General features: G+C 49.9%; 2 protein-coding genes across 2 annotated transcripts in view; one reads left to right on the top strand and one right to left on the bottom strand.

Moving 5' to 3' along the window:
- Positions 1-8,536: 8,536 nt before the first annotated feature.
- LETMD1 (LETM1 domain containing 1) lies at positions 8,537-21,763 on the top strand. Its single transcript, XM_054012417.1, has 9 exons — positions 8,537-8,761; positions 10,694-10,845; positions 13,057-13,172; positions 13,646-13,728; positions 14,950-15,136; positions 16,030-16,131; positions 16,558-16,710; positions 17,973-18,069; positions 20,146-21,763. Exons 1-9 carry the CDS (start codon positions 8,622-8,624, stop codon positions 20,214-20,216), a joined length of 1,101 nt encoding a protein of 366 aa, XP_053868392.1. The 5' UTR covers positions 8,537-8,621; the 3' UTR covers positions 20,217-21,763.
- A 238-nt stretch (positions 21,764-22,001) lies between these two features.
- Positions 22,002-27,759, bottom strand: part of CSRNP2 (cysteine and serine rich nuclear protein 2) — a 31,372-nt gene continuing 25,614 nt past the window's right edge. The window contains exon 5 of the mRNA XM_054012416.1: positions 22,002-26,526. Within this exon, the coding sequence (XP_053868391.1) occupies positions 25,654-26,526 (873 nt within the window). The 3' untranslated portion in view covers positions 22,002-25,653. The remainder of the gene's footprint in view (positions 26,527-27,759) is intronic.

Here is a 27,759-nt window from a genome sequence, read left to right on the forward strand (position 1 = left end):
CACACTGCATGTTCCCCTATCTCTGTTTCCCCACCCCGCAATTTTATTATAATCCACCCAAACAGACCTGCTGTTTCACCCTGATACATCAGGGAATGCAAGACAGAGAGATCAAGCTATGTGTTAAGGGCAGATGAAGAAGAGAAAAACTTGCCAGTCACCATAAGAAATGCCACCCTCGACAAATTAAACTGTCTGCCACAGTGCACGTCGCACATGCTTGCTTGTACTCCTGGAATAGGAGAGAGCTTTGTAGACAAACAAGCAAGACTAATCACTGGCTTTTAGTTACTGTCCGTAGGGGTTTGGAGAGAAGAAAGATCATTATATTTGTCTGAAGCTTCAACTTTTCCCAAACAGACAAGTTTTGCAATGCTGCTTTCCTTTTGTTTAAAACACACGGGAGCAAAATAATTACACATGATGTTATCAGGGAAACAAAACCACTGAATTCAGCACAGATATCTGGGCAGCAAATGTGTGGAGCTTGTGGGTAACCCCCCCCACACACACACTTCTTCAGATGCATGGCCATACATCTGAAGAAGTGTTTTTTTTTACCCATGAAAGCTTATGCCCAAATAAATCCGTTAGTCTTTAAGGTGCCACCAGACTCCTTGTTGTTCTAGTGAAATAGTGACAGGTTTCAGAGTAACAGCCGTGTTAGTCTGTATCCGCAAAAAGAAGAACAGGAGTACTTGTGGCACCTTAGAGACTAACAAATTTATTAGAGCATAAGCTTTCGTGGACTACAGCCCACTTCTTCGGATGCAGAAGTGGGCTGTAGTCCACGAAAGCTTATGCTCTAATAAATTTGTTAGTCTCTAAGGTGCCACAAGTACTCCTGTTCTTCTTTTAGTGAAATAGTGTTTCCTAATATCCAACCTAGATCTCCCACACTGTGACTTGAGACCACTGCTCCTTGTTCTGTCATCTGCCACCACTGAGAACAGCCGAGCTCCATCCTTTTTGGAACCCCCCTTCAGATAGTTGAAGGCTGCTATCAAATCCCCGCTCACTCTTCTCTTCTGCAGACTAAACAAGCCCAGTTCCCTTAGCCTCTCCTTGTAAGTCATGTGCCCCAGCCCCCTAATCATTTTCATTGCCCTCCGCTGGACACTCATGCTGAATCAGGCCCCAGGTCATTTAGTTTAGCATCCTGTCTCCAACAGTGGTTAACACCAGCTGCTTCAGAGAAAGGTACTAGAAGCCCTGCAGTGGCGGTTATGGGGTAGCGTACCCCCAGGGAAATTTTTTTCCTGACCCCCAATAATTTATGCCAGGGGCAGGAAGATTTATGTTGTTTCCAAAACTCTTGGGTTGCTTTGTGTTTTGATAATCGAACCTAGCTGCCAGTAGCCTTGCTAAAGATAAACATGAGGGTGCTGCCCATGAGACAATGACTGCTTTGTCAGCGCCTACAAAGGGCGACAAAAATATTTTATTATTTGAACAATGCTCCGTTTCTTTGAGAAAATAAATGCCTCTGTAGGTGTGAAACATAGTAAGGAAGCTTGACTCACCCTCTGAATTAAGGAAACCACTAATTAGGAATGGATTTCCTAGCTCTTCCCCTCTGTTCAGATTACTTACCCAGCTCACTGACCGGAGAACTCTGGTCCAGAATATATTTCTTAGTCATTATGCAGAAGCGGTGTTTGCCACTTACTTCGCAGCTGTTGGGACACAGTAGCGGAGCCCAGTCTGCGGTTGTCTTTATACAAGTGTCTCCCCTCCGATAAGATAAGGGTACTTCAGATGTGCCCGGGAATTGGCTGGCATTGGGCAGAGCTGTTTGAAAGAAGCTTAAGAAACCAATTGGAATGTTGTTTTCCGAACACAATTAACCCTGCTTTTCTCTTATCGTTCTGAAAATAACTGACAGGATGGTTATTAATGGGTCATTAATTGGGTATCAGAAACCTTGATTTTCCCTAGTTCAAGTGGCTGCGGCTTATCCACTCACCTGAACAAATGTTATCAATATGGGGAGCTAAATCAAAAAGCCATTTGGTAGAACTTTATGCAGCACTCTGGCAATTAAATGCATGAGACATGCTGGACTCTGCTCTGACCAGGTCATTTTCCCGACAGATTAGAACCAGAACTGGCATTGCTGCGTCGCGGTACGTGCAGCACTGATAGGGCATCAACTGGGTAAATACGATACAAAGTATCATTGATCAATGCTGATCTGAAAGTTTCATAAAGACTGAATTTATCAATCGATGACCTGGAAACTATCAGTAAAGCCTACAAAGGCTTCTGTGCATTTCTTCTGATAAGCAAAAGCTGATTGTGCAGAACGTGAGCTGCCATATACCCATTTGACAGACTTATCGCCCAACAGGCCATGGGAGGTGAGTATTCTGCCACCTCAGCCTTTCCCCATAGATGGTAGAATACATAAATGTATTTGGCTCATCATGGCTATGAAGCAGCCACCGGGCCTTCTGAAAGGATGGGATCACCGTGCCTCCATGGGTTACAACTGAGAATACCAATCTGGGACAAACTGCTGAGAAATAGGGCAAGCACACCCCAAAACTGGTGGTTATTCTCCCATAAGATATACCAAACCAGCAACGAAATTAAACTGATTCACCACACTGGCTAACAAGAAGCAGTCTCCTTAGGCATTCCAGTGCTTGTATCACCACCAAAAACACTAGACTTAATGATGAGTGGTTATTTAAAAACAATTTAATCAAACAAAAGGATTCTTCTGATCCCAAAGGACCAGCCACATACCCAGGTCAATATATAAATCAGATCTTGCCCAGAAATCATGCTGTTGCCAATACATTGGTAGATGTGCAGGTGAACGAGCCCCTGATGGTATGGCTGATGTGATTAGGTCCTATGATGATGTCACTTGAATAGATATGTGGACAGAGTTGGCATCGGGGTTTGTTACAAGGATAGGTTCCTGGGTTAGTGGTTTTGTTCAGTGATGTGTGGTTGCTGGTGAGTATTTGCTTTAGGTTGGGGGGTTGTCAGGGGCTCGTTCACCTGCACATCTACCAATGTGATATATGCCATCATGTGCCAGCAATGCCCCTCTGCCATGTACATTGGCCAAACCGGACAGTCTCTACGCAAAAGAATTAATGGACACAAATCTGACATCAGGAATCAAAATACTCAAAAACCAGTGGGAGAGCACTTTAACCTGTCTGGTCATTCAGTGACAGACCTGCGGGTGGCTATATTACAACAGAAAAACTTCAAAAACAGACTCCAACGAGAGACTGCAGAGCTAGAATTGATATGCAAACTAGACACAATCAACTCCGGTTTGAATAAGGACTGGGAATGGCTGAGCCATTACAAACATTGACTCTATCTCCCCTTGTAAGTACTCTCACACTTCTTATCAAACTGTCTGTACTGGGCTAGCTTGATTATCACTTCAAAAGTTTTTTTTCTCTTAATTAATTGGCCTCTCAGAGTTGGTAAGACAACTCCCACCTGTTTATGCTCTCTGTATGTGTGTATATATATCTCCTCAATATATGTTCCATTCTATATGCATCCGAAGAAGTGGGCTGTAGTCCACGAAAGCTTATGCTCTAATAAATTTGTTAGTCTCTAAGGTGCCACAAGTACTCCTGTTCTTCTTTTTATGTATGGATAGGCATCTTCTGTGGTCCATTGTGAGTTAAGTGTTCTTTGATGGGCCATCCAACTTCAATAGCTCCTTCACAATGTGCTGGCTAAACACCTTGCTGTTTCCGCAGGAGCAAACATTTGAAATACAGGTACATAGTTAATACTCATAACTTCAGATACAAAAATTATACATGCATACAAATAGCGTAATCATATTCAGCTAATCATAACCTTTCCATAGACACCGTACTTGACATACTTTGGACAAGTTTTGTTGCAATTATATAACAGTGGCAGCAACAATGATCTACATGGTCATATTTTAATCAGATAATGTCACGCAATATTGATCATTCCCTTTCTTACTTCCCCTACTCAATAGTTGGGCATGTTCCTATCGCACCCAACGGTCTTCCCTGAATAATTTTTGGAGAGAAGAGGGTGATGTGACGAACTGGGACTGTTCTTACTGTGGTCTTTGAATGCTGAGTGGGGAGTGTTGGCTGGGAAGGCAGGGGAGTGTGGCTAGGATGGTCTGCATTGGGGGATGAGAGACTGACCGATGGAGAATACCTGAGCATGTAACATGAGAACCCAGGAAGGGGTTAGAGGCCAGGTGACACCTTTGCCCGGGAAACTGAACAAAGGCTGTGGGAGGGGACGCTGGGGAGAGTTTCAGAGCTGGCTGGTGGAATGGCTGGGAGGCAGATGGGGTTCTGGCCCCCCAAGGGGCTGTGGTGCCCTGGGACCCCAAGATGCACCTAATTGGGGGGGATCCTGTTGTCTGTGCCTGCAAGACCTGTCTTGGACTGTGTTCCTGTCGTCTAAATAAACCTTCTGCTTTACTGGCTGGCTGAGACTCATGGTGAATCGCAGGAAGCCGGGGGTGCAGGGCCTTGTGTCCCCCCACACTCCGTGACAGGTGACAACCGCTGTAAATTACAAAAACTGAACCAATATCCTTCAGTTTCAGTAAAGCCTTTCAGGTATCATTGTTTAGTGGCTTGAGCATAGGAAAGGGAGCCAGGAACCTTGTGACAGATATTGGCATTGCATTGATAACAAATATTATCAATATGGGGAGCTAAATCAAAAAGCCATTTGGTAGAACTTTATGCAGCGCTCTGGCAATTAAATGCATGAGACATGCTGGACTCTGCTCTGACCGGGTCATTTTTCCGACAGATTAGAACCAGAACTGGCATTGCTGCGTCGCGGTACGTGCAGCACTGATAGGGCATCAACTGGGTAAATACGATACAAAGTATCACTGATCAATGCTGATCTGAAAGTTTCATAAAGACTGAATTTAGCCATCGATGAATGTACCACATTGTATTCAATTTATGAATGGTTGATGTCTGATTGTGTTCTACTTCATGGGGGCGAGTAACCTTAGCTCCTCTTCCAGGAGCTAAAAACACTGGGAGGTGATTAAGGTAAATCACTGAGACTAAACAACTCTAGAGAGGGATCAGCTCTCATACACTGGGTTTTCCACAGACTAGGAGACAAATAAAGGGCTTTTTCTGTAAAAAGATTAGCTTGAACTGACTCGGGGCCTTCTTTCTGATCCAGCAAACAGACAGGACCTTCTGTCCACGGGTTGGGGCAACCCTGGGGAAGGGTTGGAAGGACTTTGATCTCCAGAAGACTGATGGGTGACCTCTGGTAAGCTTTTAGCATATAGGAACTTTTATTGGGTTTTTATATTTTCTCTATAATGGTTTTACCTTAAGAATGAATGTGCTTGCTTGGAAAGGGCTGTGTGATGACACTCGGAGAGAAAGCAAAGCATAGGTGCTGGTCTCTAGGCAGCCTGATGTGCCGGGGATATCACAGTGTAAGGCAGAGAGCAATACAGCCTTAAACCCCCCGGAATAAGTAAGGAATGGGACAAGAGACAGGTGATGGCTGGAGACATGATTGGGAGTTCCTGGAGTGGACCATGCAGGTGCAGTTACTCTGAAACTGTGAGACCTGGCTCTGATATTGATTCTCTTCTGTGACCACAGACAGGGCCGGCTTTAGCAAGTGTGGGGCCCGATTCCTGGGGCTTGTACTCACCGGGCGGCGCTCCCAGTCTTTGGCGGCACTTTGGATTGCCGGCCAGGGGAGGGTGGCCGCGGGGCTTGCCGTGCTCCAGCTGGGGTAGCGGGGCCGTGGGGCTTGCTGCTCTCCGGATGGGGGAGCGGGGCCGGGGTTTCTGGCCGGGGTGGTGGGGCTGCCGCGCTCCGTCCGGTGCTCCAGCCAGGAGAGCGGGGCCGTGGGCTTGCTGCGCTCCAGCCAGCGCTCTGGCCAGGGGAGCTGGGCCGCTGAAGACCCTGGAGCAGACCGCCACCGGGTTGAGTAAAAAAAATTTTAAAGGCGCCTAAGGCGCGGGCCCCAATTCCGAGGAATCGGGTGAATCGGCCTAAAGCCAGCCCTGGCCACAGACAAGATATTTCCCCTCAGCCTTGTAAAATGGGGAGAACACGCTCTAACTTTGCCAGAAGTCTGTGAATTGCTTAGTGACTGTAAAGCTCACTGAAAATAAAACAAAATGTTACTGAAGTGCTAATTAACTGATATTAAGAAGACTATCCCAGAACAATGATGCAAAAAGAATTAAAGCCAAATGCTTCCAATGATGCCGCTTCCGAGTTTGTTCCTGAAAACAGTGCCAACAGGCCAAACGATATTGTACAAGAACAGCACAATCTACCCCATCTGAGAAAAGCAGGAGCTGTCCATCAAGACATTTATAAGTTTGGTGGGTTTCAGAGTAGCAGCCGTGTTAGTCTGTATCCGCAAAAAGAACAGGAGTACTTGTGGCACCTTAGAGACTAACAAATTTATTAGAGCATAAGCTTTCGTGGACTACAGCCCACTTCTTCGGATGCATATAGAGTGGAATAAATATTGAGGAGATATATATACACACACATACAGAGAGCATGAACAGGTGGGAGTTGTCTTACCAACTCTGAGAGGCCAATTAAGTAAGAGAAAAAAACCTTTTGAAGTGATAATCAAGATAGCCCAGTACAGACAGTTTGATAAGAAGTGTGAGAATACTTACAAGGGGAGATAGATTCAATGTTTGTAATGGCTCAGCCATTCCCAGTCCTTATTCAATCCTGAGCTGATTGTGTCTAGTTTGCATATCAATTCCAGCTCAGCAGTCTCTCGTTGGAGTCTGTTTTTGAAGTTTTTCTGTTGTAAGATAGCCACCCGCAGGTCTGTCATTGAATGGCCAGACAGGTTAAAGTGTTCTCCCACTGGTTTTTGAGTATTATGATTCCTGATGTCAGATTTGTGTCCATTAATTATTTTGCGTAGAGACTGTCCAGTTTGGCCAATGTACATGGCAGAGGGGCAGTTATTATTTGCATAGCATCAACTACAGGCGAGGCACTTGTACCACTTCATTTAGCCATTCCCTTTATTGGCACTTTAGGGAACAAGAAAATCACATCAAAGAGAACTGAGGTAACTGAGGAGTCCCGGCAGAAACGAGGGAAGGTAGAAAGGTGTGAGAAAGATGGAGGGAGGGACAGGCACAATTGGACAGGAAGAGGGACTCATGGAGAAACAGAGAAGAGAGAGTTTGACAGGTGGTTGGAAATTGTTAGACAGTGGGAAGTTCTTGCATGTCTCAGAAATTCCTGGAGATTTTATTTAGTTCAGCAGTTCTTACAGTATCAAACCCAGTTCCACTAGGGGAAAGTCTCATGCCCTTGTGTGGACATAGGGTGACCAGATAGCAAGTGTGAAAAGTTGAGACACTTTTTTTGGTGGGGTGGATATAGTTGCATATATAAGACAAAGCCCCTAATGTTGGGATGTCTGGTCACCCTATGTGGATGTGACAGAACATATCTTTTGAAGGCAGGGAATGGAGTGTAAAGATGCCACTAAAAGACATCATGTGCCTCCTAGGATTAACCCCCCCTAGTGGCCTCAGGCTGCACAGGCATAAATCATGAGAGAGATCTCTTGGCGTGGCTGGCTGTACAAGTGCTGGCAAAGTCCAAAGAGGACAGAAGCCTTGGGTCTCCGCAGCCATAGGAATGGGTTTACACAGGGCTTGAAGCATGTGCAGGGCATCTTCCAGAACATTCAAGAGACAGCCCCTGCCCTGAGGTGCTCACAGTCGGGCATCGGCAAAATTGCATGGCTGGTTATGCAGGGTGGCAACCAGGGTACAGGAGAGTTCAGAGCACCCTGATCCATGCGCAGGCAGGAGGCTATCACTGCCCCTTTGGCAGGGACTGGTTCTTCCCAAATGCGCCCCAGGGTCACATGAATAAAAGCGATTGGCACTTCACTGAGCGGGGGTAATATTTGCTGCAGTAGGTCCCACATATGCTGGATGGGGGGGGGGGTCGGCTCATGTTTCTCCTGTCTTGGGAGGGGATACCTCACCCATCCCCATGCCAAGGGAGGGGCCTGCCTTGCTCTCACCCTTTCTCCTCCTGCATAGGATGTAGGGTCGGGGTGTGGGGAGCGAGGCCGTCCTTGGCTATATTCCCCCACCCCCCCGTCTGGTTTACCCCTCCCCTGCTGAGACCACATCCTGCCTCACCACTACCACCCCCACCCCACAGCTGGGGAAGGGCCTGGCTCACCTTCCTGGGAGGGAGGCAGGGGGGTGGCCCCAGCTCCTGTTTCATACCTGAGGAGGGGCCTGCCTCACCTTTCCTCCTACTCCCACCCTCTCTGTGGGGGGTGGGGTGGACTCACCCCCAGGCCTCAGCCTCCGCTCCCTGCCCAGGGACAGACCTAGACCCTAGTTACCCTCCCAACGCTCACTTCCGCCTATCGTCACGTGTGCCACCTGCACGGAAGCACGTCCGCCTATAGTCACGTGTGAGTCGTTGGGGGAGGCCCCGCCTTTTCGGAGGTTCCTGCCAATCAGCTCTCGGGCCTGCCCATCGCCCCGCTCCCCCCTTCCGCCGCCGCCAGTCCAGCCGCGCGATAACCTTTGCCCTTTGTCCCTTAGTGATGACCTTAGCGCCGTTGCCAAGATGGCGCTGTCCAGGCTGGGCTGTGGCCGGGGCGGTCTGCCTGGGGGGCTCCTGGGCGTAGGGCCCGTAACCGTCCCCGCCAACTGCCTGCGCCGGGTCCTGCGCGTCCCCGAGCCGGTCCCCGCCTGGAGGGCGCTGAGGTGCGTGCGGCTCCCGGGTGTCGGGGGGGGCGCGGGCCGCAACCTCCCGCTGCCGTTAGTCCCTCCTCGCGCCCCCCCCCCCGTGACAGGAGCCGTGGCCGTTGGCCCCTCCCCCCCGGTACCCACTGTGGCCGTTGGCCCCTCCCCCCCCGGTGACAGGAGCCGTGGCCGTTGGCCCCTCCCCCCCCGGTGCTAGCTGCATCCATTGGCCTTTCCCCCTCCTCCTGCCGGTCTCCATGGTGACAGCTCAGCCGTGCCCCCTGCTTCCTGGTGCCAGCCGGGCCCATTGGTCCCTTCCCCCTCTGCATCCCCCCGTGGCACCCATGCCCATTGGTCCCTTCCCCCTCCGCACCCAGCCCCCCCTGCCACCCATGCCCATTGGTCCCTTCCCCCTCCGCACCCAGCCCCCCTGTGCCACCCATGCCCATTGGTCCCTTCCCCCTCTGCGCCCCCTGCCAGCCGGGCCCATTGGTCCCTTCCCCCTCCGCACCCAGCCCCCCCGTGCCACCCATGCCCATTGGTCCCTTCCCCCTCTGCGCCCCCCCGTGCCGCCCATGCCCATTGGTCCCTTCCCCCTCTGCGCCCCCCCGTGCCACCCATGCCCATTGGTCCCTTCCCCCTCCGCACCCAGCCCCCCTGTGCCACCCATGCCCATTGGTCCCTTCCCCCTCTGTGCCCCCCGTGCCACCCATGCCCATTGGTCCCTTCCCCCTCTGCGCCCCCCCCGTACCACCCATGCCCATTGGTCCCTTCCCCCTCCGCACCCAGCCCCCCTGTGCCACCCATGCCCATTGGTCCCTTCCCCCTCTGTGCCCCCATGCCACCCATGCCCATTGGTCCCTTCCCCCTCTGTGCCCCCTGCCAGCCGGGCCCATTGGTCCCTTCCCCCTCTGTGCCCCCTGCCAGCCAGGCCCAATGGTTCCTTCCCCCTCTTTTTCCCCCGCATACCTCCTAGTGCCAACTGTGCCTATTGACCATTCCTCCTCTGTTGCCCACCCCCCCCCATGCCAGCTGTGCCCACTGGCTCCTTCCTCCTCTGTGCTGACAGCCCCCCCATGTCAGCTCAGCTATACCTGTGGTAGCAGATCCTTGTTGCCAGGTCAGCTGTGCTCCTGCCTTTTCACACCAGCTGTGCCTGTTTCCCCGGAGGTTGGCTTGTGGTGGTAGGGGAGGGTTTGGCAGCTGATATTGTCTGAATCTTTGCATGTCAGGTTTTTTTTCCAGGTGGTTTGGAAGTGACTTTGCCTCTTGCTTGGATGCCTCTCCCTGCTGCTGGATGCTCATTAGCTAGCTCAGGGCTACTTTGTGGGGATGGGCACCTCAGCCAACTCATTTGGGAGCTACGGAAGCTTCATGAGACCCTTTTGTAACATGATCTCCTTAGGAGACTATTTAGTTTCCATCTCAGACACAATGGATCTGACTCTTCTCTCACTCACTCACACTAGTGTAAATCGGAAGAATCTGATTATTTCTATTGGCCCTGCAGAGGCCAAGACCGCTACAAAAAAGAGTTGGACTCCATTCTGGCTCTGGCATCGGTAACGGAATTGTTAACGAAGATGTGATTATTGGGCTAAATTCTGCCCTCAGGTGCACAAATTTAACAAGACAGACTCTGAAGGCAGTTCTGGTGCATCTGAGAATGGAATTTGGCCTGCAGAATCTTTGTTACTGGCACACTTCAAAAATGAAAGCCCTGTAGAGTTTTGTGCCAACTTCCTCATTGTGAGTGGTGGGTCCCCCCCCTCCCCCCCTGCTACTCAGGCTTTGCCTCAAATCTAATCACTTCAGCTCAAGCCCTACATCCCTATAGGGCGTTGCTGGTTGGCTGGAGTACATGTACTTCCTTCTTTACAGCCTCACGGTGCAGGGTATGGAAAGATCACTTGGTTCCTATAAGATTTTTCTGCAAGTTGCTCTTTGTTGCAGGCACCCAGCATGCTGCCTCTCTACAAAGACAAACCCCAAAGCCCTCCTTGCTGCTGTCATATCACAATTCAAATATGCCAATGGAAAATACGAGAGCTTTTTGGAAAGGACATTCCCCCGCTTCTATGTATTGTATTCAACTTTTATGAAAGGTAGGTTTTGAGTGGGAGAACTGGTTTCTTTTACCGATTATAGAAAAGTCAGGCTCAATAATTTTAGCCTATTTTTTGTTGGCTAAAGGGATGCTGTAAAACTAAAAATCACTTATTTTTTTCTGTGTTTTATGAATAATCCTCAGATTTTTGCACATGAAAGAATTTTTAGGGTGGGATTTTCAAAGCCAATTTTTCAAGTCTCTTAAGCAATCGACAGAGTCTCAGCCTTAACATAGCATTTACTTATCACTTATGCTGGGTCTTGGTTTTTTTTGCATTGCATTTCATTCAGCTTGGACAATGAAAATAGACTAGCTGGGTTCAGGCTGTTTGGGTAATTAACACCGTGCAGACAAATGTTTACAAAAATTTGAAAAACTTCTTAAAACCATGAAAACTTTTCTATTAAGCTCTGTAAAATCTTTTCTCACAAAACCTAAATTTTGTGTCTGAACTGCCAGACAATGTTGCTTTGAAAACTGCTATTTGTTCTTAACCTTGTAGCAATAATATCCAAGGTAGAGCCAGTGACTGGAAGTTGAAGCTAGACAAATTCAGATGGGTAATAAGGCACACTTTTTAACAGTGTGGGTAATTAACCACATTGGAACAATTTACAGAGGGTTGTGTTAGATTCAGCAAAACATCCAACCTTGATTTAAAAATTGCTGGTGAAAGACATGCTCTAGTTTAAACAGGAGTTAATTCAAGGAAATCCTATGGCTTGTGTTATACAAGATGATCACAATAGTCTCCTTCTGGGCTTATCTATGATATGTTGTTTGTAAGGCTTGATCGGCTTACTGGGATTAGATATTAACTGTGAGATTTAAAGACCTCTTGTATATCCAAGTCAGAGGTGATAAGGAGCCCCCCCCCTTGAAAAAAGATCCAGTTTTAGTCACCCCATCACTAAAAGGATAAAGCAGAAATAGAAGGATTCAGTGATGGATAACAAAAGTGACAATTCCATATGGGGAAGAGTAAAAAGGTTCAGATTACTTAGAGAGCAGACAGATAAAAGCTGACATAATAGACAGATAAGATAACTTTGGTAGGCTTATTTATTCTCCATACAAGACCAAGGGGTCAGCCTCTGTACCTGAAAAGCAACAGATTTAAAAGTAATACTTTGAATGCCATTGCAAAATGCATAATTCACTCATATAAGTCATTGCCATAATAGACTAAGGCCACAACTTAGTAGGATTCTGAAAAAAGAATTCAACCTTTATATAATAGATGGAGATATACCTATCTCATAGAACTGGAAGGGACCCTGAAAGGTCATCAAGTCTAGCCCCCTGCCTTCACTAGCAGGACCAAGTACTGATTTTTTGCCCCAGATCCCTAAGTGGCCTCCTCAAGGATTGAGCTCACAATCCTGGGTTTAGCAGGCCAATGGTCGAACTACTGAGCTATCCCTCCCCCCTTTGGATAGATAATGAATACCTACTGATCTAGGATGAGTGTACAGGGTGAGCTTTTCAAAGGGACGAAGGGACATAGATTCTTCGTCATTTTTGAAAAATCTTGCCCATAAGGGATATTAGCCCTCATGTTTAAGAACAGAGGAAGAAACTTCTTGGATGCATAGATCCTTAATGCAGAAGTGTCCACTCTGTGGGTTTTATACCTTCCTCTGAAACATCTGCCCCCAGCCAACTCAGGAACAGGAGACCAGATTGGATAGACCATTGGTTTGATCTGCTCTGGCATTTCCTGTTTTGATTTGAAGTCTAAATGTTGTGTGTACTGAGGAAGCAGGTAATCGTGTATAACTGCTCTCCCTCCACACACACACACACACACTCCCTCCAAAAAATCCTGTAATACAGCCTGATGGGCTACTCCAGTCTGCAGACTGTGCTACTAAAGGTTTTGGTTCAGTCAGGTAAACTGCTCTCGCATTCTGCACATGGCTGCAACAGTTGGAAGAGCTGCTGACATTTTGATGGCTTGGGTTAGATTCTACATTTTCCAGCCTCTATTCTTGTTTTAGTTTGACTCTTCTATTCCCTGAATAATTGTGTGTGGAGCACAGCCTATAGGAGACAATATACAACGCATCAAGTTGTGTTGTATTGCACTCTGCCGCTCAGTAGCCAAACTAAATACGGATGTAAGGGATTGCGAAGGACATTGTCAAGGGATCTCTGGGGCAAAGCACAGCTCCAGGCCTGAAGGTAACATCTGTATTCTGTACAGGATGTCAGACATTGTTTTCGGAAGCAAAAGAAATAAGAAGAATAAAGTTAAACATGTCTCTTAAAAAGATCGATTTTCATCAGCTTCCGTACAGGGAGATGGAAAGACTAAGACAGGTGAGAGCCACCTTTCAGGTTCCTGTTTCTTACTCTAGTATCTTTAAGTTGCACTGAATTTCTCAGAAACAATCAAGCATTTTACTACACTGTCCCATGCAACTGGCAACCTTGTTTAGTGACTTACACCTCTTGTGGTTCCATGACAGAGAGAATGCCCTGCTTTTAGAGAGTGGATCTGCTCTTGTGCCTGGGTAGAATCTCTATTCTTTCTGTGAAGGGAGGGTCAATAGACACACTTTAACCCCCCCACCCCCAATATCATGGTGGCTTTACGAAGTTGGGTACTTAACCCAAGGCAGCCTGGTAGTTTGCTCTGGCCTATAATGTTCATGCCACTTACAGAGCATTTCTTATTGAGAGCAGGGTTAGAATGCTGCTGGCCGATCTGAGACAGTCTGTCAATCAGTTTTCAGCTGCATTGCTGTAATTTGCTATCAGGTCATAACTGTATTGTTTTAATTTTTGGTCAGTTTCGCAGGGACCTGATCAAGGCCATTCCTATTGGGCTTCTCTCCCTTCCACCTTTTGCCAACTACTTGATCTTTTTGCTGATGTAAGTATGTCCTTTACCGAGCCTTTAAAACGTTGTTGAACATCCTGTTGCCAAGTCCTTACCCTGAACAGTCGCCATGCAGAGGCTCAGATGGTAACTGAAGCGATTAGTCAGTGGAGCTGATCTTTCTCTTTGGGCTCCTTTCTTCTCTTGTCTCTCAGCTGACACTTGTACTATTCCTGGCTGTCTGATGAGAGGGTTTGCTACAGAACAGCTGTCTTTGTTCCTCTGGAGGCTTTTTTTTTGCAGCAGTTAAAGCTATACTCATATTCATGAAAAATGATTTTTTTCTCCTGATGTAGTTTTTCAGTTGTCTAAATTGAGTAAGCGCAAGTGGGAAGAATCATTAACTACTTGTTTGTCTGCAGACGACTCATCACCTAGACATCATGAACTAGATGGAATCTGAATGTTTTCTATCTAAACTGATTTCTGCCTCTGTATAGCTGAAACGTTCCCATTTCTGTACTAACCACTGTAAAAATCCAGTGCCTTGGATCTCTCACTACATTAGTGCATGTTCTGGCCCCCTTGTAGCAAAAAAGAAATCCAAATGAACAAACCAAACAGCATTGAGTTTGTCTGGGGAGATTTCTGCTGCATTCTAGGTACCTCCCCACACCATTAGTTCCTTCTTTCTAACCCTAAGAACAGTGCAAACTTTATTGGCATTTACATGGTGCTCATCTCTTTAGCATCTGAGTATGTTGTCAGTAAACAGTCCAGTGGACACTAGACTGTAAAAGTGGCCTCCTCACACGTGTCCATACCGTCTGACTTCTTTCCTAACTACCCCACCCAGATAAGTGATCCAGTTCCCTTCTCGGATGCTACCCTCCACCCCTAAGCACCTGGACTGCCCCTCCTGCTATCTAACCCTCCCAGCTCCTTGCACAGTCCTGGCTAGACTATGTTGTGCTCTGTGGGTTAAAAGATACAGCGAAATGACTGACAGATTATTTATCTGGTATCTTATGGAGCTCCCAGATCTGGACAGAAGGAACTGGGAATCAAGCCCCGGTTTGCCACATCAGAGGCAGAGCAGTAGCCATGGGGCAGGTCCCAGAACACTCCCAGCGTGTCTCCGGTTTGACAGGGCAAGGCACAATTGCTAGGCCACGAGCCTGGCCTGGGACTGCTGAGTGTTGGATTTTGTGTATCTGCAGTGTCCCTGCTTGTGAAGCTCAGTGAGTCATCTCGGGGTGACCTTTTCTTTTCAAGGTACTTGTTCCCAAGGCAACTGTTGATACGCCACTTCTGGACCCCAAAGCAGCAGTTTGAGTTTCTGAACATTTATCATGGTATGCGGAGAGAGGTGTACCCAGAAATCATTGATGGCTTAGAGCACGTGACTCGTTTTGTAGCTGATCAGCAGCTCCGAGACCAGATGCAAGAGCTCTGCACCAAGGTAAGGAACACAGGGCCTCTTTGCCCCCATGGGGACGCCTCCTCTGGAACACCGTAGGGTCAGCTGCGTCTCATCAGTCGCTTATAGCATTGCTGGCTGCTGAGTTAACCTGGTTGGCACATGGGATCAAACTGTGCCTTGAACCACACTCTGTGTAACCCCACTGGGGTCAGTGGAGGATTTGGCCCGTAGTTTTGGAGGGATTTTTATGTCTGAAACATTGAGTTTGTCTGCTAGAATAGGAGTCCCATCCAGTGGGTCTAAGATTCTGACTCTGGGGATTGAGCCTACGTTTGTGGGTCATCCTAAGTCCCAAGTCCTTTTCAAGAAGGACTGGCCCCTCATTTCTTGCCCTCCAAGCTTCCTTGGCCCCATTTGCTGTCCATGGGCAGACAAATCCCCCTGAATTTTCATTGCTCTAACCCCACAAAAAGGAAACCGTCTAGATCTGTTCCGCCCGAGGCAGTTACAGAGATGAATCTGCAGGTCCTTAAGAGGCAGAAAGGCTGCCCTTGTGCTAATAGGTAGGTAGGAACCCCGTTTGGGAGGTGGAAGAAGTGAAACCCTCTTACGACAAGCAGAAAAGTGCCCAGGTTGCATTGGCTTGGAGAGAAACCCCCAGGTGTGGTCACCCAGAGTAGCTGGTCCAAAGCAATTCAATGGAGACCATCCAAGCAGAGAGGCATTTCTGCTTTGCTGTAGGCTGAGAGTAATATGGCAGCACACAGCATGCCAATGCCACCATTAGAAATGTTGAGAGAACAAGGTCAGCGACTTACCCTTTGGGCACAGATGGATTTCCAGGGGTCCTGCTAAGTCGTCAGTAGCTGGGGTCAGACGAATCATCTGTCCATGGGAAGTATCATGAGCAAAAAAATCTTTGGCTCTCCAAGGTGCAGAGCGGTTCCCATCCAGAGACGGCGAAACTCCTGGCCGTGAGAAGCTTGTTTGCAGGACATCCCCTGGGCCTGCAAAGGCTGCGCATTTGGCAAGTGGTAAGTGCCTCTCCCCGCAGAGGCTGTCTGTGCTGGTGGTTGAGGAGATAGCTGGAATTGTACATACAGCTGAGCAAAGAGGATGGAGGCAGCTTGTTGAACTCTGAATTGTCACAAAGTAGCCGGCTGCTGTTTCACGACGCCCTCTGCCCACTGCTTGCTGAAGGCCTTCTCAGCACTGCTGTGAGGCTGAAAGGCTTGGTCAAGGGAGATGCTCTTAGCCAAGGCTAACCTCACCTCTGTCTGAACCCGTCAGGGACGATCATCGCCAATAGCTCAGCCTGGATTAGATCCCAGGGTTCTCCGAGCTTGCCCACTAGCCCATATTGCCTCCTTGGTGAGGCTGTTCCACACTCAAGGAAACTTGCTAAGATTCAAGGAGACGTCACAGATTTTCCTTGCCCTGCTTTTCACTCCCTGCTACAGAAAGCCTTGAGCCGGGTCCTGTTCCTGACTCCTCACTTGCCGATCATCTTCCTGAGATACCGGCTGCGGAGCCATATGTTGGAGCTACAGCATCTAGACCGAGCCATGCGGAAGCTGGGAGTGAGCGAACTATCTGAAGAAGAAGTGAAAATGGTAAGACTGAGTCCCCTTTCACCTTGTGCTGGCTAGCTTAAAAAAATCTGAGACTCCCAGAATCCTGCTGGGGAGAACTAGATACTGCTGGGTTTTTTTCCTCCTCTCACTCGTTAGCAAAAAGCCTTGTGTGACAGCGTCTCTGAGGTGGAATATGACTTGCTGTGTGATGAACCAGTCACTGTTTCTCCTGTTCTGTCTACGTCAAAGAAATACTATTCTGCCGATAACTTGGGGCTTGATCCTGCACTCAGACAAAATGCCCGTTGAAGTCAAACAAGGATTGCAGGGTCAGGCCCTGTTTGTTCTGTTGCTTAGCCAGTGCTGGGTCACTGAGTTTAAATCACTCAGCTCTAGAGATGCGCCACGAGCCAAGAAGAAATGCATGAATCAGTGGGTTTCCCTGCTTGAAGTGTATGTATGGGGGAGGCTAGTTATGCCATGCTTGGGCCCCACAGATAAGCCTTCCTCAGCAGAGGGAGTGGGCAGGGACTGGAGGTGAGGGGCGGGCTTATACATGTTTCCCTTGACGGGGAAGCGTCTCCTATGCCATCTCGTGTGTGAAGCAACTGCACTAGAGAAACTCCATGGTGTTTTGGTCCATTTAAAGCTGGATTTATCCAAATGCCCCCAAAAAGTAACTGAGCCAGAGAATTAAGCCTATTTCTTCCCATCAGAAATAAACCATATGCGTTGTGAATACACTTCCGAGCAGGGAGTCAGGCTTCAGAAGAGATTTAGTGTACAAGGGACATGGGAGTAACACCAGTGTATTGCCTCTGAAATTGACTAGTGCTCTGAATACACTTCAAAGGGGTCTAGAGTTGCAGGCCTTCCTGCTCAAGAGATTGCCTTAATGTAAATGTTTGAGCTTCACTTCCAGCAGAATAGAGGGAGTATAAAGCAGGCACTGGGGGAATCCTTCTAGTGGAGGGCCAGAGCAGAGCTGGATTACGTGGCCCTGTGCTATTCCTGCCCCTCACTCTCCAGTGTAGGGGCAGGCTGGGGGTAGAAGGGAAGCAGATGGAGTACTCTGGTGATTCTAGGCTGTGGAGCAGCCATGGGGCTGCTCTAACTTACACGGGGGACCAGGGCAGCCCATGGTTTAAAGCCACTTTTGTCCCCTCTTTCCTGGGCTGCCCTTCGTGGGAGTCTCAGTCCAGATTCTGGCCACTTGCATCCAGTGATACCCACTGAAACGAAAGCTCATCTGTCTGCACGCGCCTGCCGTGACACTTGCTTTTCTCTCCTGTGCGCGTTAGGCTTGTTATATCCGTGGCCTGAACTCCACCCACCTCAGCCCATCCGAATGCCAAAACTGGCTGAAGCAATGGGTGCAGCTCTCCTGCGAGCTGAAAGGTAAGACTGGTAGAGCGCAGGCCGCTGGCCTTCCTTTGGCTGGTTGTCTGTCTTCCCGTAGGGCTGCCCTCAGGCCAGGCACCCGAGAGCGTGAAAATCAAAGCTGCAGTTCCGTGTCACACAGGCTTATACACTTCAAAACAAATGGAGATTCGGGGCTTTCTGAATGGCAGCCCTACAGGTGCCCACAATAGGGTGGGGTGGGCATAATGGGTCCAAACCTCAGCTCTGAATTCCTAGGTTCCCTGCAGCCACAGGTTCACATTCCGCATTTGGAGGTGGATAAGCTGAGTTCTGAGCCAGTTACTTTTAGGTGAGACCTTGAACCGAGTTCTGGCTGGTCTGTTTGGGTCTTGAGCACGGGGTCCTTCCGTAAGGTTATGGTCTTGGGACCCCAGTGAAATCCTTGGGCTTGAGAGAGAGTTCACGCTGCAGGACCCTCAGAGGCAGATCGTAGTATTGCAATCCTGGCAGCGTTGAGTGCAGGTACATGGGGAAGAGGAGCAGACGTTCAAAGAAGAGTTTCTCAGTATATAAAGAGACATAAACATTCAGACAGCTTCAGCTGGGTCAGGCCAGTGCATTAGCTGCAGCTTCTGGGGGTATTTGGCCATGATGTGTGCTAGGGAGGTTGAGCAGTGATGGAGCATGTGGCCGAAAGCACTGCAGTCTCTAACCTAAAAACCCGGCAGTCTAAATGGAGTATGTTCTGAGGCTGTCTCCCTGGGGGAACTGCATCCCCCACTGTTAATGGGTTAGGCTCAGCCCACTTGGTACAGCTTCTAACATCTCACTTTCTCTTCTCACAACTAGCTGGAGAGGAGCTGGCCTCTGCCCTGGCTTCCAAGAGCGAGATTGATATTTCCCCTCCCCCATGCCTGTCCCAAATGTCACTGGTGGCTTTAGTTAAAATACTAAATTCTGACACATGACTGCTGGCCAGAGATACTCTCCTGCCTCATCTGAGGAAGGAGAGTATCTCAACCCATGAAATCTGTGCGAACAAATGAACAGCATTTCTTCCGGAATCATTTGATTCTTGCTGGCCCCTGATCGGTATCCTGCAGGTGGAGTTTGCCAATCCCAGTTACCTGCTGCCAACTCCTCCCTCACAACCTGTCAGGTTTCTGGGGAGCAGAGCTGGAATTTTAAAGCCTCGAGGAACGAGGCAAAGGGTTTAGGACTCTGTAGCATGGTGACACTGAGCTTCTCTTCAGGGCGAAACTGAGCTACCGTGTCCAAAGGGGCTTGGCCAAGCTGTCTGGCATCTGGCACGATGGCCACTCAAAAGAATGGCACAGAAAAGCGTAACATGAGTGCGGGCAGCTGGTCTTGCTGCAGATTTACAGGGCAAACCTGTGGAGTCCCTGGCATAAATCTGTGGCCCAGATGCCATGGTGGAGGCTGCAGTTCTCTCCTGGGGCCAGTGCAGGTGTAGGCAACTCTTGCTTTTGTCGAACACGCTGCTGCTTTCTTCCCAGCAAGCCTCAAGCACTGTTCTAAATGTGTGGGATGGGGACAGACTGTTTCCTGTGGGTGGGTGGGGAGGAGGATTGTCCTGGCTGCAGGCTGGTGATCACTGCAGTGGGTAGGTGTTACCCCTGCCTCTTAAGAGGATTAGATGCAAGAGCCAACTAGGGATTTGTCCCAGCCCAGACAGTGCTGGTGAAGCAGGAGGCTGACCTTCCAGCCCCTGCATTGTTCATGGGTGTAGTAGGGTTCATTACACAACAGGTGTACAGCCTAGAGCCGCAGGTCAGGAAAACTTGTATTCAGACCTTCTTGATGGTGCTGTGGGTAGAGAGGGACAGAGCACCTGGCACAGGGGCCTGGGTGAAATGTGAGCCTCCGCTGCTGCTGCTGCGTCCCACCACTGCCAGTCCGTCAGCCATCCAGTGAGCCCTAGCGGTAAACCAAGGATAAAATGGCTGGGAACTTTAGCTGGCACCTGCTACCGTTTCCTCTCATCTCTGGAAATGCCTTCTGCTAGGGACAGGGGGTGCCTGCACACTCAAGCTGGGGCCTCCCGAGAGCTGGCTCTGGAGGGGGCCGCTAAACGTGACTCTGTGTTTTCAGATGTGGAGGTCTCGCTCCTGGCGCATAGCATGGTCTTACTGTCCACCAACTACCTCGGGGCCAAGGAGTGACGGCACAGGCACCGACGTCAACCTCTTTCCAGTGCTGGTGGGCGCAGCAGGGTAGTTTTTTTTGCTCGCATTGCAGGACGAGGGCTGGACTTTAGTGAGAAACACCTTGCTTTTTGCCTGCTGATCTAGCTCTAAACAGTGCCACATCGAAGAGTAAAACCCTTCCTCAGCCCTGCCAGAGCGGAGTGCTGCAAACATATTTACCTTAGCCACACCGTCAAGTCCCCAGAGCAAGAACCTGCTGTGGCTCCCCCTCCCTGGGTGGTAGATTCCATGGTTTTTGAATGTGTAAGATTGGCCCTTACTGGGGGTGGGAACGACCCTGCAATTCTGAGCCACGCAGACTCCCATGCTCTTCCCTGTCATTTTCCAAGTGAGACCACGCTGGGACACAGCCAGGAGCCTGGGCTGTGCTATTATAGCCTCAAACGGTGGCACTTTAAATGTAATCCTGTCCAGCGGAGAGCGCTACTCTTCCCCTGGGAGGCTCCCACTGGTAACGTAGAGCAGTGGGCATTACCTAGCTCGGTTCCTTGTTGCTCCAGGACCTGTGACGAGACACCAGGCCGGAGCAGTGCTCTTTGTTGTTTTTCCTGTTAAGTTGTTATGACTTTATTTACTGTGTTGTTTTAGGAATAAGGTGACTTTTACTAGGAGGGGCTGTGGGTGGAGCACCCTAGTTGCCAGGGGCTTTATAAGTGACCTTGCCCCTTTGGCCAGTGATATGCCTTAATGTTGAGGATCCCTGTGTTTGTTCAGTTGTCTTTTTAGTTCACAGCAGCGCCCTGTTAATGCTTAAATCGTGACTGTTCTTCTCTGCCCTAGCTGACTGCTGGAAAGATGCAGGCCAGGTCACTGCTTTCAAACTTGGCCACTCAGTCAGTTAGCCTGATTTTCAGTTTCCGAGCCTCTACTGATTTCAGGGGAAGCTGTGGGCGCTGAGCCCCTCTGAGGCTCAGACCACTTTGTATAGATGCCCCACTCTGAAAATGCTGGCCTAGAGCCTACTGCCATAGAAATAAATGCTGCTAAACAGCACTTGCCTGTTAAGAACGGCTCAGCTTCATTTGGTCAATGAAGTGATTTAAAGTTCTGCCTAATCAGTTTTTAGACTTGAACTTTCTGCTCAGTGAGAGGATTTGGGAGCCAGAAGTTTGGTCAACTGGAGCTCCACCGCTGTGCACCTGAATGTCTCGTGGCAGAGGCGGCACGTTGAGTTTAAGGGATTTTTTAAAAAGTTACTTATAACTAGTGTCTTAAGTTATCTATGGCAGTAAAAATGCATGAAATGTCCGTCTTAAATCTGTGGTACCCTTACATAAATATTCCATTAAAGACAACAGCTAAGGAAAGGTCTCTGGTGCATTTTTACAATTCGTCCAATTAGTCTACCAGCACCTGTAACTCTGATTAAGAGAGGTGGGACTGGAGCCCTGCGCTCAGATTTTAAAGCGACATGACGACATGTTGAGGATGACCCATAGGAGCAAGCGAGCTGTTAAAGCCCCACTATGTCCCATTAATAAACCAGAGGATATTAAGCTGCAGTCTGAGTAAACAGCCTTTGTTTGTCTAGCTGGAAATATTAGCAGGCCTTCAGCATAGACAGACCACACAGTGATTCCTAGAGGTGTGCAATGGTTACTTCACTTCTCTAATCTGCTTGAATTAGGTCAAACAGGCCTCAGCAGGAGTCCCTACCCAGTGACTCGGGGGTAGCCTCACCCCAACTAGCTTAAACCATATACTTTTATCCCCTTTGAGAGGAGAACACAAGGCCCAGGATGCAAGTTTGAGCATTTATTTATTTTTACACTTAAATATTCTCTTTAAATACAGCATTATCACAATGAAAAGAACCTAAAAGGTCAAAAAAAAAAAAACTGCAGAGGACCTGACAAGCTTTGGATTCACATTGAAAATTCCACCTGGATACAGGGTGTGAAAGGAGACCGAAGTCACTATTTCAATAGGAAGAGGAGCAGGGGCTAGAACCAAAATGTCTCAGAACGGGAACAGGCAACAGCTCAGTAGCACCAGAAGTGAAATGGGCTGTTGGGTTTACTACACGGCTAACAGAAGAGGAGCAGACACAGTGCGGTACCAGCATTAGTGTCAAAGTGTGTGTGGGGAAGGAGGGAGGGAAAAGGCCAAAATGCATGTTCATGTTACCTCTGTAAAAATAGATTAAATCCTATTAGTTCTTTGCTTAGTGTGAGAGCCCCCATCCTAACTGCTGCCCTAGGATTCTTCTGTCATTTCATGTAAAGCAGTCCAGCCTCTGGTCATTTTGTGTCTTTCCACATCACCCGAAGGCCCCAGCCTAGATTCAGTTGCTTCTATAGCAGCGAAGGGCGTGGATGCAAATCAAGAAGGGAACTTTAGTATCAAAGATTCACCAGGCAGAACCACTCACTCTCTTTCCCTCGCAAAGGAGAGCTGCCCTGTTTCTCATAGGAGCAGACGGCATGCCCAAAGCCCTTACAGATACATGGAGGAGTCAGTCTGGCAAATGGCCAATCCACAGTTATTCAACACCTGATCCACACACACAGCCAGGTCAGCTGTGTGAAGTGAAGGGAGTTGTCCTACTGGCGCAGGTGATGATTATTCCATGGGGGATTTTGGGGGTGGACGGGAGAGAGAGCTTTTGTCTTTACCTGTGGGTTCAACTACCCTCTTCCTACTCACTGGCAGCACCATCTTGGAAAGTTTGGGGGGAGGTAAGAAGAGAATTCTCCCTGCTAAATGCTTCAAAGGGATCTGCTAGGAAAGATATGAACCGTTAATTCCAGTCTCAAGTGCACGTTCTGCTGGTTACAGTTCGGCAAAGGGATGAAGCTTAAAGCGCTCAGTAGCGTAAGAAGCTCCGCTGCTGTCCTACTGCACGAATGACTTTTAAAGCCTTCGTGTCTTGCTGTCCCAGAGGAAGGGGACTGGCTGTGGAATTAAGGCAACAAAAACGGGAGGGCATTTGGGCTGTCTACAGGAGCTGCCCAGCTGTGGCAGCACCAAGTGCAAGATTCAGCAGCCTTCTTTAGGGACCCACTTTTGAAAGGACAGCTGCCCTGGGGGTGGGCCAGACAGCCCCATCTTTTCTACACCACCCAACTTTATAGCTCAGAGTGTGGAATTTGGAAATAGAGAATTTAGTGATTTCATTTGTGCCTCCCACCCCGGTAACAAACCGGGGAGAGAAGAAACATCAGCACCTGCACCAGTGTGAGCTGTTCTTGTCCATTTCTCACAGTCATGGTGATGGGGTTGTGGTCGTAGCCCCAGCAGGCAGGCGATGTTTAAGGAGACACGGACACTGAGGCCAGAGGAGGTTCACAGTCTAAACCATAGAGGAAAGGCTAGTTTACTGAACACAACCTTCACTTCTAACTGCTCACTGTGCCAGGACGAAGTCAGGCAGCCAGTGGATCTTAAATACCAGTCACCAAAACCCAGTGGGCTCACGAGCCCTGTTCACCCTAGAGATCCAGCAAGGTGTTAACATGTAGTCAACCCACCATCGACTACTTTGTATCCTTCCAGCACAAATAAGGGCTGTAGCTACTTACTATGGGAAGGGAAACAAGGATCTTAAGAAATCTGTAATGGAAGAGAGTGAAATGGACGAGATTGTTGCGGCAGCTTAGCAGGCTCCACGCGTCTGAAAGAGACGGGAAAGGTATTTCTGCTCTCCGCAGAAGTTTAGTGCCACAGTCATGCTGGGTCCTGGCCCTTCAGAAAGTACAGTGCAGAGAAATACAACTGGGTCCTGGATGTGTTCTCCTTGGGCCAGGAGACTGAGGGGACTCGGGAAGGGGTCTGTACCAGCTTTTTATCACAGCAGGAAAGATGCCTCTTAAGGTTAGGGAGAAAAGTGCTTTCGCTACCTGCCTGGAAGGCAGGGTTGATGGGCTGTTGGGACAGAAATTGTGGCAGTTTTGAGAAGATTGAGTCTTTCCCCCTGAGTCGGGGGGAAATGCTGTGGCTTATTAGAATGATGATGATGTGCCTCCCTGCACCAGACTGGGATGCAAGCCCAGAGCACAGCACCTTCTCTGCCACCAACATATTGCACCTTTGCAATCTCTGCTGAATTCACAGACAGTCCTAGTAGGGAAAGGGCCAGTTTCTTCCAAGGACTGAAATAGCTGCTGCCCACCCAGTCACCCAAGGCTGCAATTCCATTGCATGCAAACCTCTCGCCCTCCAGTTTAGACTGAGCCAGGACAGAGGGTTGCTATTAAGTGACTGGGTGGCAGGAAGTTTTTTTTAGGTGAGCGTGTGGATCATGTTCTTGGTCCTCCCCCTCCCCACTCCACTTCCTGTGCAATTAAAACAGAAAACATTGACATGATTAGGAAACAGGTGGCATCCCCCCTCCCCCACATCTCCACCAGGTTACCAGTCTTTACCATCCAACGTTCAGACTTCCACAGAGAAGATCAAGTCTATTGGAGTAGCCCAGGTCCAAAGAGGGAGCTCCCAGAAGGGTTTGCCACAGCCCAGCACAGGGACTGTAGTGTCAGTTACAGGCAATGGGTCACAGAATGGCCCAGTAAACATTCAGCACATTTAAAAAAAACAAACAAACAAACAAAAAAAAAAAGACTGGATTCCATCAAGCCCATAACGGGCAGGTGATGCAGTGCTGGAAGGCAGTAAGGGGGGGGCCAGGACAAAGCTACTGATGAGCAGGAGATTCTAAGCTGGGTGCTGGTTTATAAAATGGTTGCATGCCGAAAGAGGAAACGTAACCAGTCGTGGAGGATGATTGATCCAGAGAAAGCCGTCTCTTCAGGGCAGGGTAAGGGTGGCAGCTACCGGGGGGAGCGCGGAGAGCCCAGGCTGTTCCGCTGCTGGGGTGGGGTTCAGACAGGTGGTTCCAAGGGCAAGTGCTGAAGCAGACGGCCTGGTAGGAATGTTGTCAGTTTCACCTGGGAGGAGAAGCAGGATGGAGACTCTGCCACACAAACACGTTCGAGATCACGGGGGGGGGGGGGGGGAACGCAACCACGGAAAGGCGTTCCTGCTGCCCCACAGGCCAAGTCTGGTGCTCGAAGGGGAGGAACAAGAGGCAGTTTCGCACTATTGCTTATAGGAGACAGACACAGATTCACATAGGATGGTCCCTGTGGGGGCAGGGAGGAGACACCCAGTTCCATAAATGGGAGGGAGCTCAGCTGAGCCGCCTTCCTCATCTGGCAGTGGAGCAGCACCTCCAGGGTTAGACGTGATGCCCCACCCTCTCTGAAGAGGGAGCCTCAAGAGACTGCCACAAGCGCTTGGTTGCATTGGTTTTCTTTTAAATCATATGTACAAAGCAGCCCGGCTCTCTCCCCCCCCCACCCCCCCCGATACCAATTAAATAATCCTCAGCGGCCACTGCCACTCGATAAAATCTCTGTCAATAAATAGACATCAGAGAAAGCTCCCGGCAGGGTCACACGGCCAGGGCGGGCCCCAGGGAGCGCTCCTCCGGGGAAGGCAGCTCACACACTCTCTCCGGGGCCTGCTCCGGTCCAGACGACGGAGCGTTTGTACGGAACGGGGGAGCTACGGCTGCCCTGCAGCTCTCGTGGGGCGGGGCGGGCTCCAGAGACAAGGCGGCTACTTTCCCCGTCTCCGTCTTGCTCGGGGCCATGGCTCTGCTGCACGGCACCAGCGAGGCCACGGGGACGGAGAAGACGCTCAGATCCTTCTCATTCGTGTAAGGAGAGGGCATCTCTGACTCCTCCGTGCCACTCTCGCCCTTCACCCCCAGCATGGACCTTTGGTCCACCTGGTAGTACACCACCGGCCCATTGTTCAAGTAGGACTGGTCGCCCACAGCCGAGGCTGCCTGCTCGGTGCTGTCTGCGAAGCACAGGACAGACGAGCCCGGAGGGAGCTGGGCTTGAATGAGGATAGGCGTGGGTAGGCCTGGGCACAGCCCCTCAGGCACGGCCAGAGGCTCCTCAAGGATGCACACTCCTAAGCTCTCTATGTTGGCGCCACTGGAGTCTTCCTCAGCCTTCAGCCTCTCCAGCTCCTCCGCCGTCTGCAGGTGCATGACGGCTGTCTCGTTCTCCGCCATGAACTCCTGGAAGTCTTGCGTCTCCGAGGGCTGCGTTCCCAGCCAGTCGTTGCTGGAGCCATGGAGAGACTCCTCCTCCAGGGCCTGGGGCCGGTTCACCTGCCGCTTGTTCTCCAGCTCCAGCTTCATGATGGTGTGGAGATAGTGAGTCCGCACCCGGATGGGATTAAATTCTATTCGCCCGGCCATGTTCCCGCAGCCGTCCCTGGAGCAGCCACATGGGAAGGACATGCGATCCACCTGGGAGTAAAGGGAAGGGCAGTGAGACGGTAGCTAACAACAGGGAACATGGCCTGGCATGAGCACCTCTCCGGGCTCAGACCTTAGCTAAAGGAAACATGCACAGGGTTGTGTCTGCCACCGCACAACAAACCATTAACTAGCCCACAAGTGCAGCCCCCGCCCCCCTTAACCCTGCCAGAACCCCTGAGGCTAATGCCTGGTCCTTCCCGGAGCTCCACATCCCCAGCCAAACCTGGGGAGTGCGAGGTGACCCTGCAGCATCTGCCTGCCTCTTCCCACCTGAGCACGTGGCAAAATGGAGCTGGCAGGTGACCGGGGGGGGGGGGGGGGGGGAAGGTGAAGGCACATTGCTGTGGGATCAGTGGACAATGGCCAGGGAATGCACTGCTCCCCCTGCACCAAGCCAAGAACAGTGTGGCTAGCCAGGAAACCCCCACCCCCACCCCCCGGGTGTCTCACCATCATGGGAACAACCAGGGATTCAAATTGCCAGCGAGCAGGAGGGGCTGGGCCACCCTAACAGCAGGTCTGGCCCTTTACTCATGAGAATCCAGGGGTATATTTAGGAGATCCCTGCTTTGCTGCAAGGACCCCAGGTGTTTGGCGGGGATGGGGGGGGGGGGGGGACCAGGAGGTCCCTCCCCTCTTACTCCCTGTCCCCATTTCTGACCCTTACATCCCAAACTGCCCACCCCACTCCTGCTGCTTTGGTTCCCTTTCTATCCAGGATTCAGAGTAACAGCCGTGTTAGTCTGTATCCGCAAAAAGAACAACAGGAGTACTTGTGGCACCTTAGAGACTAACAAATTTATTAGAGCATAAGCTTTCGTGGACTACAGCATCCGAAGAAGTGGGCTGTTCTTGTTCCTGTTGTTCTTCTATCCAGGAGTTGCCATCGGTGTGCTCCAGGAGTCAGCCAGCAGGGGGAGCCAGTGCAGTCCATAATTCCTGCCACACACCTAGGCAGTCTCTGGTCCCAAGCCCAGATCTCAACCCAACAAACACCATCAGGATCGGATTCCTGGCTCTTTGCAGCCACCATCTCGGTCAGACTGAACAGAGAGTTCATCTCCATGGGTGGGGGCGGCAGGGACGGGAAAGGACGACACCCCAGCTAACGGGGATGTTTCTTTCCACCTGACCAGAGTAGGGATTTGACGCATTATTCCTCTAAGGTCCCCAGAGCCCTTTCCAGGGCAGGGAGAGGCTCAGCACAGGCCAATGCTGCAG

This window comes from Malaclemys terrapin, chromosome 23, assembly GCF_027887155.1.
Source record: "Malaclemys terrapin pileata isolate rMalTer1 chromosome 23, rMalTer1.hap1, whole genome shotgun sequence".
Lineage (NCBI taxonomy): Eukaryota > Metazoa > Chordata > Testudines > Emydidae > Malaclemys > Malaclemys terrapin.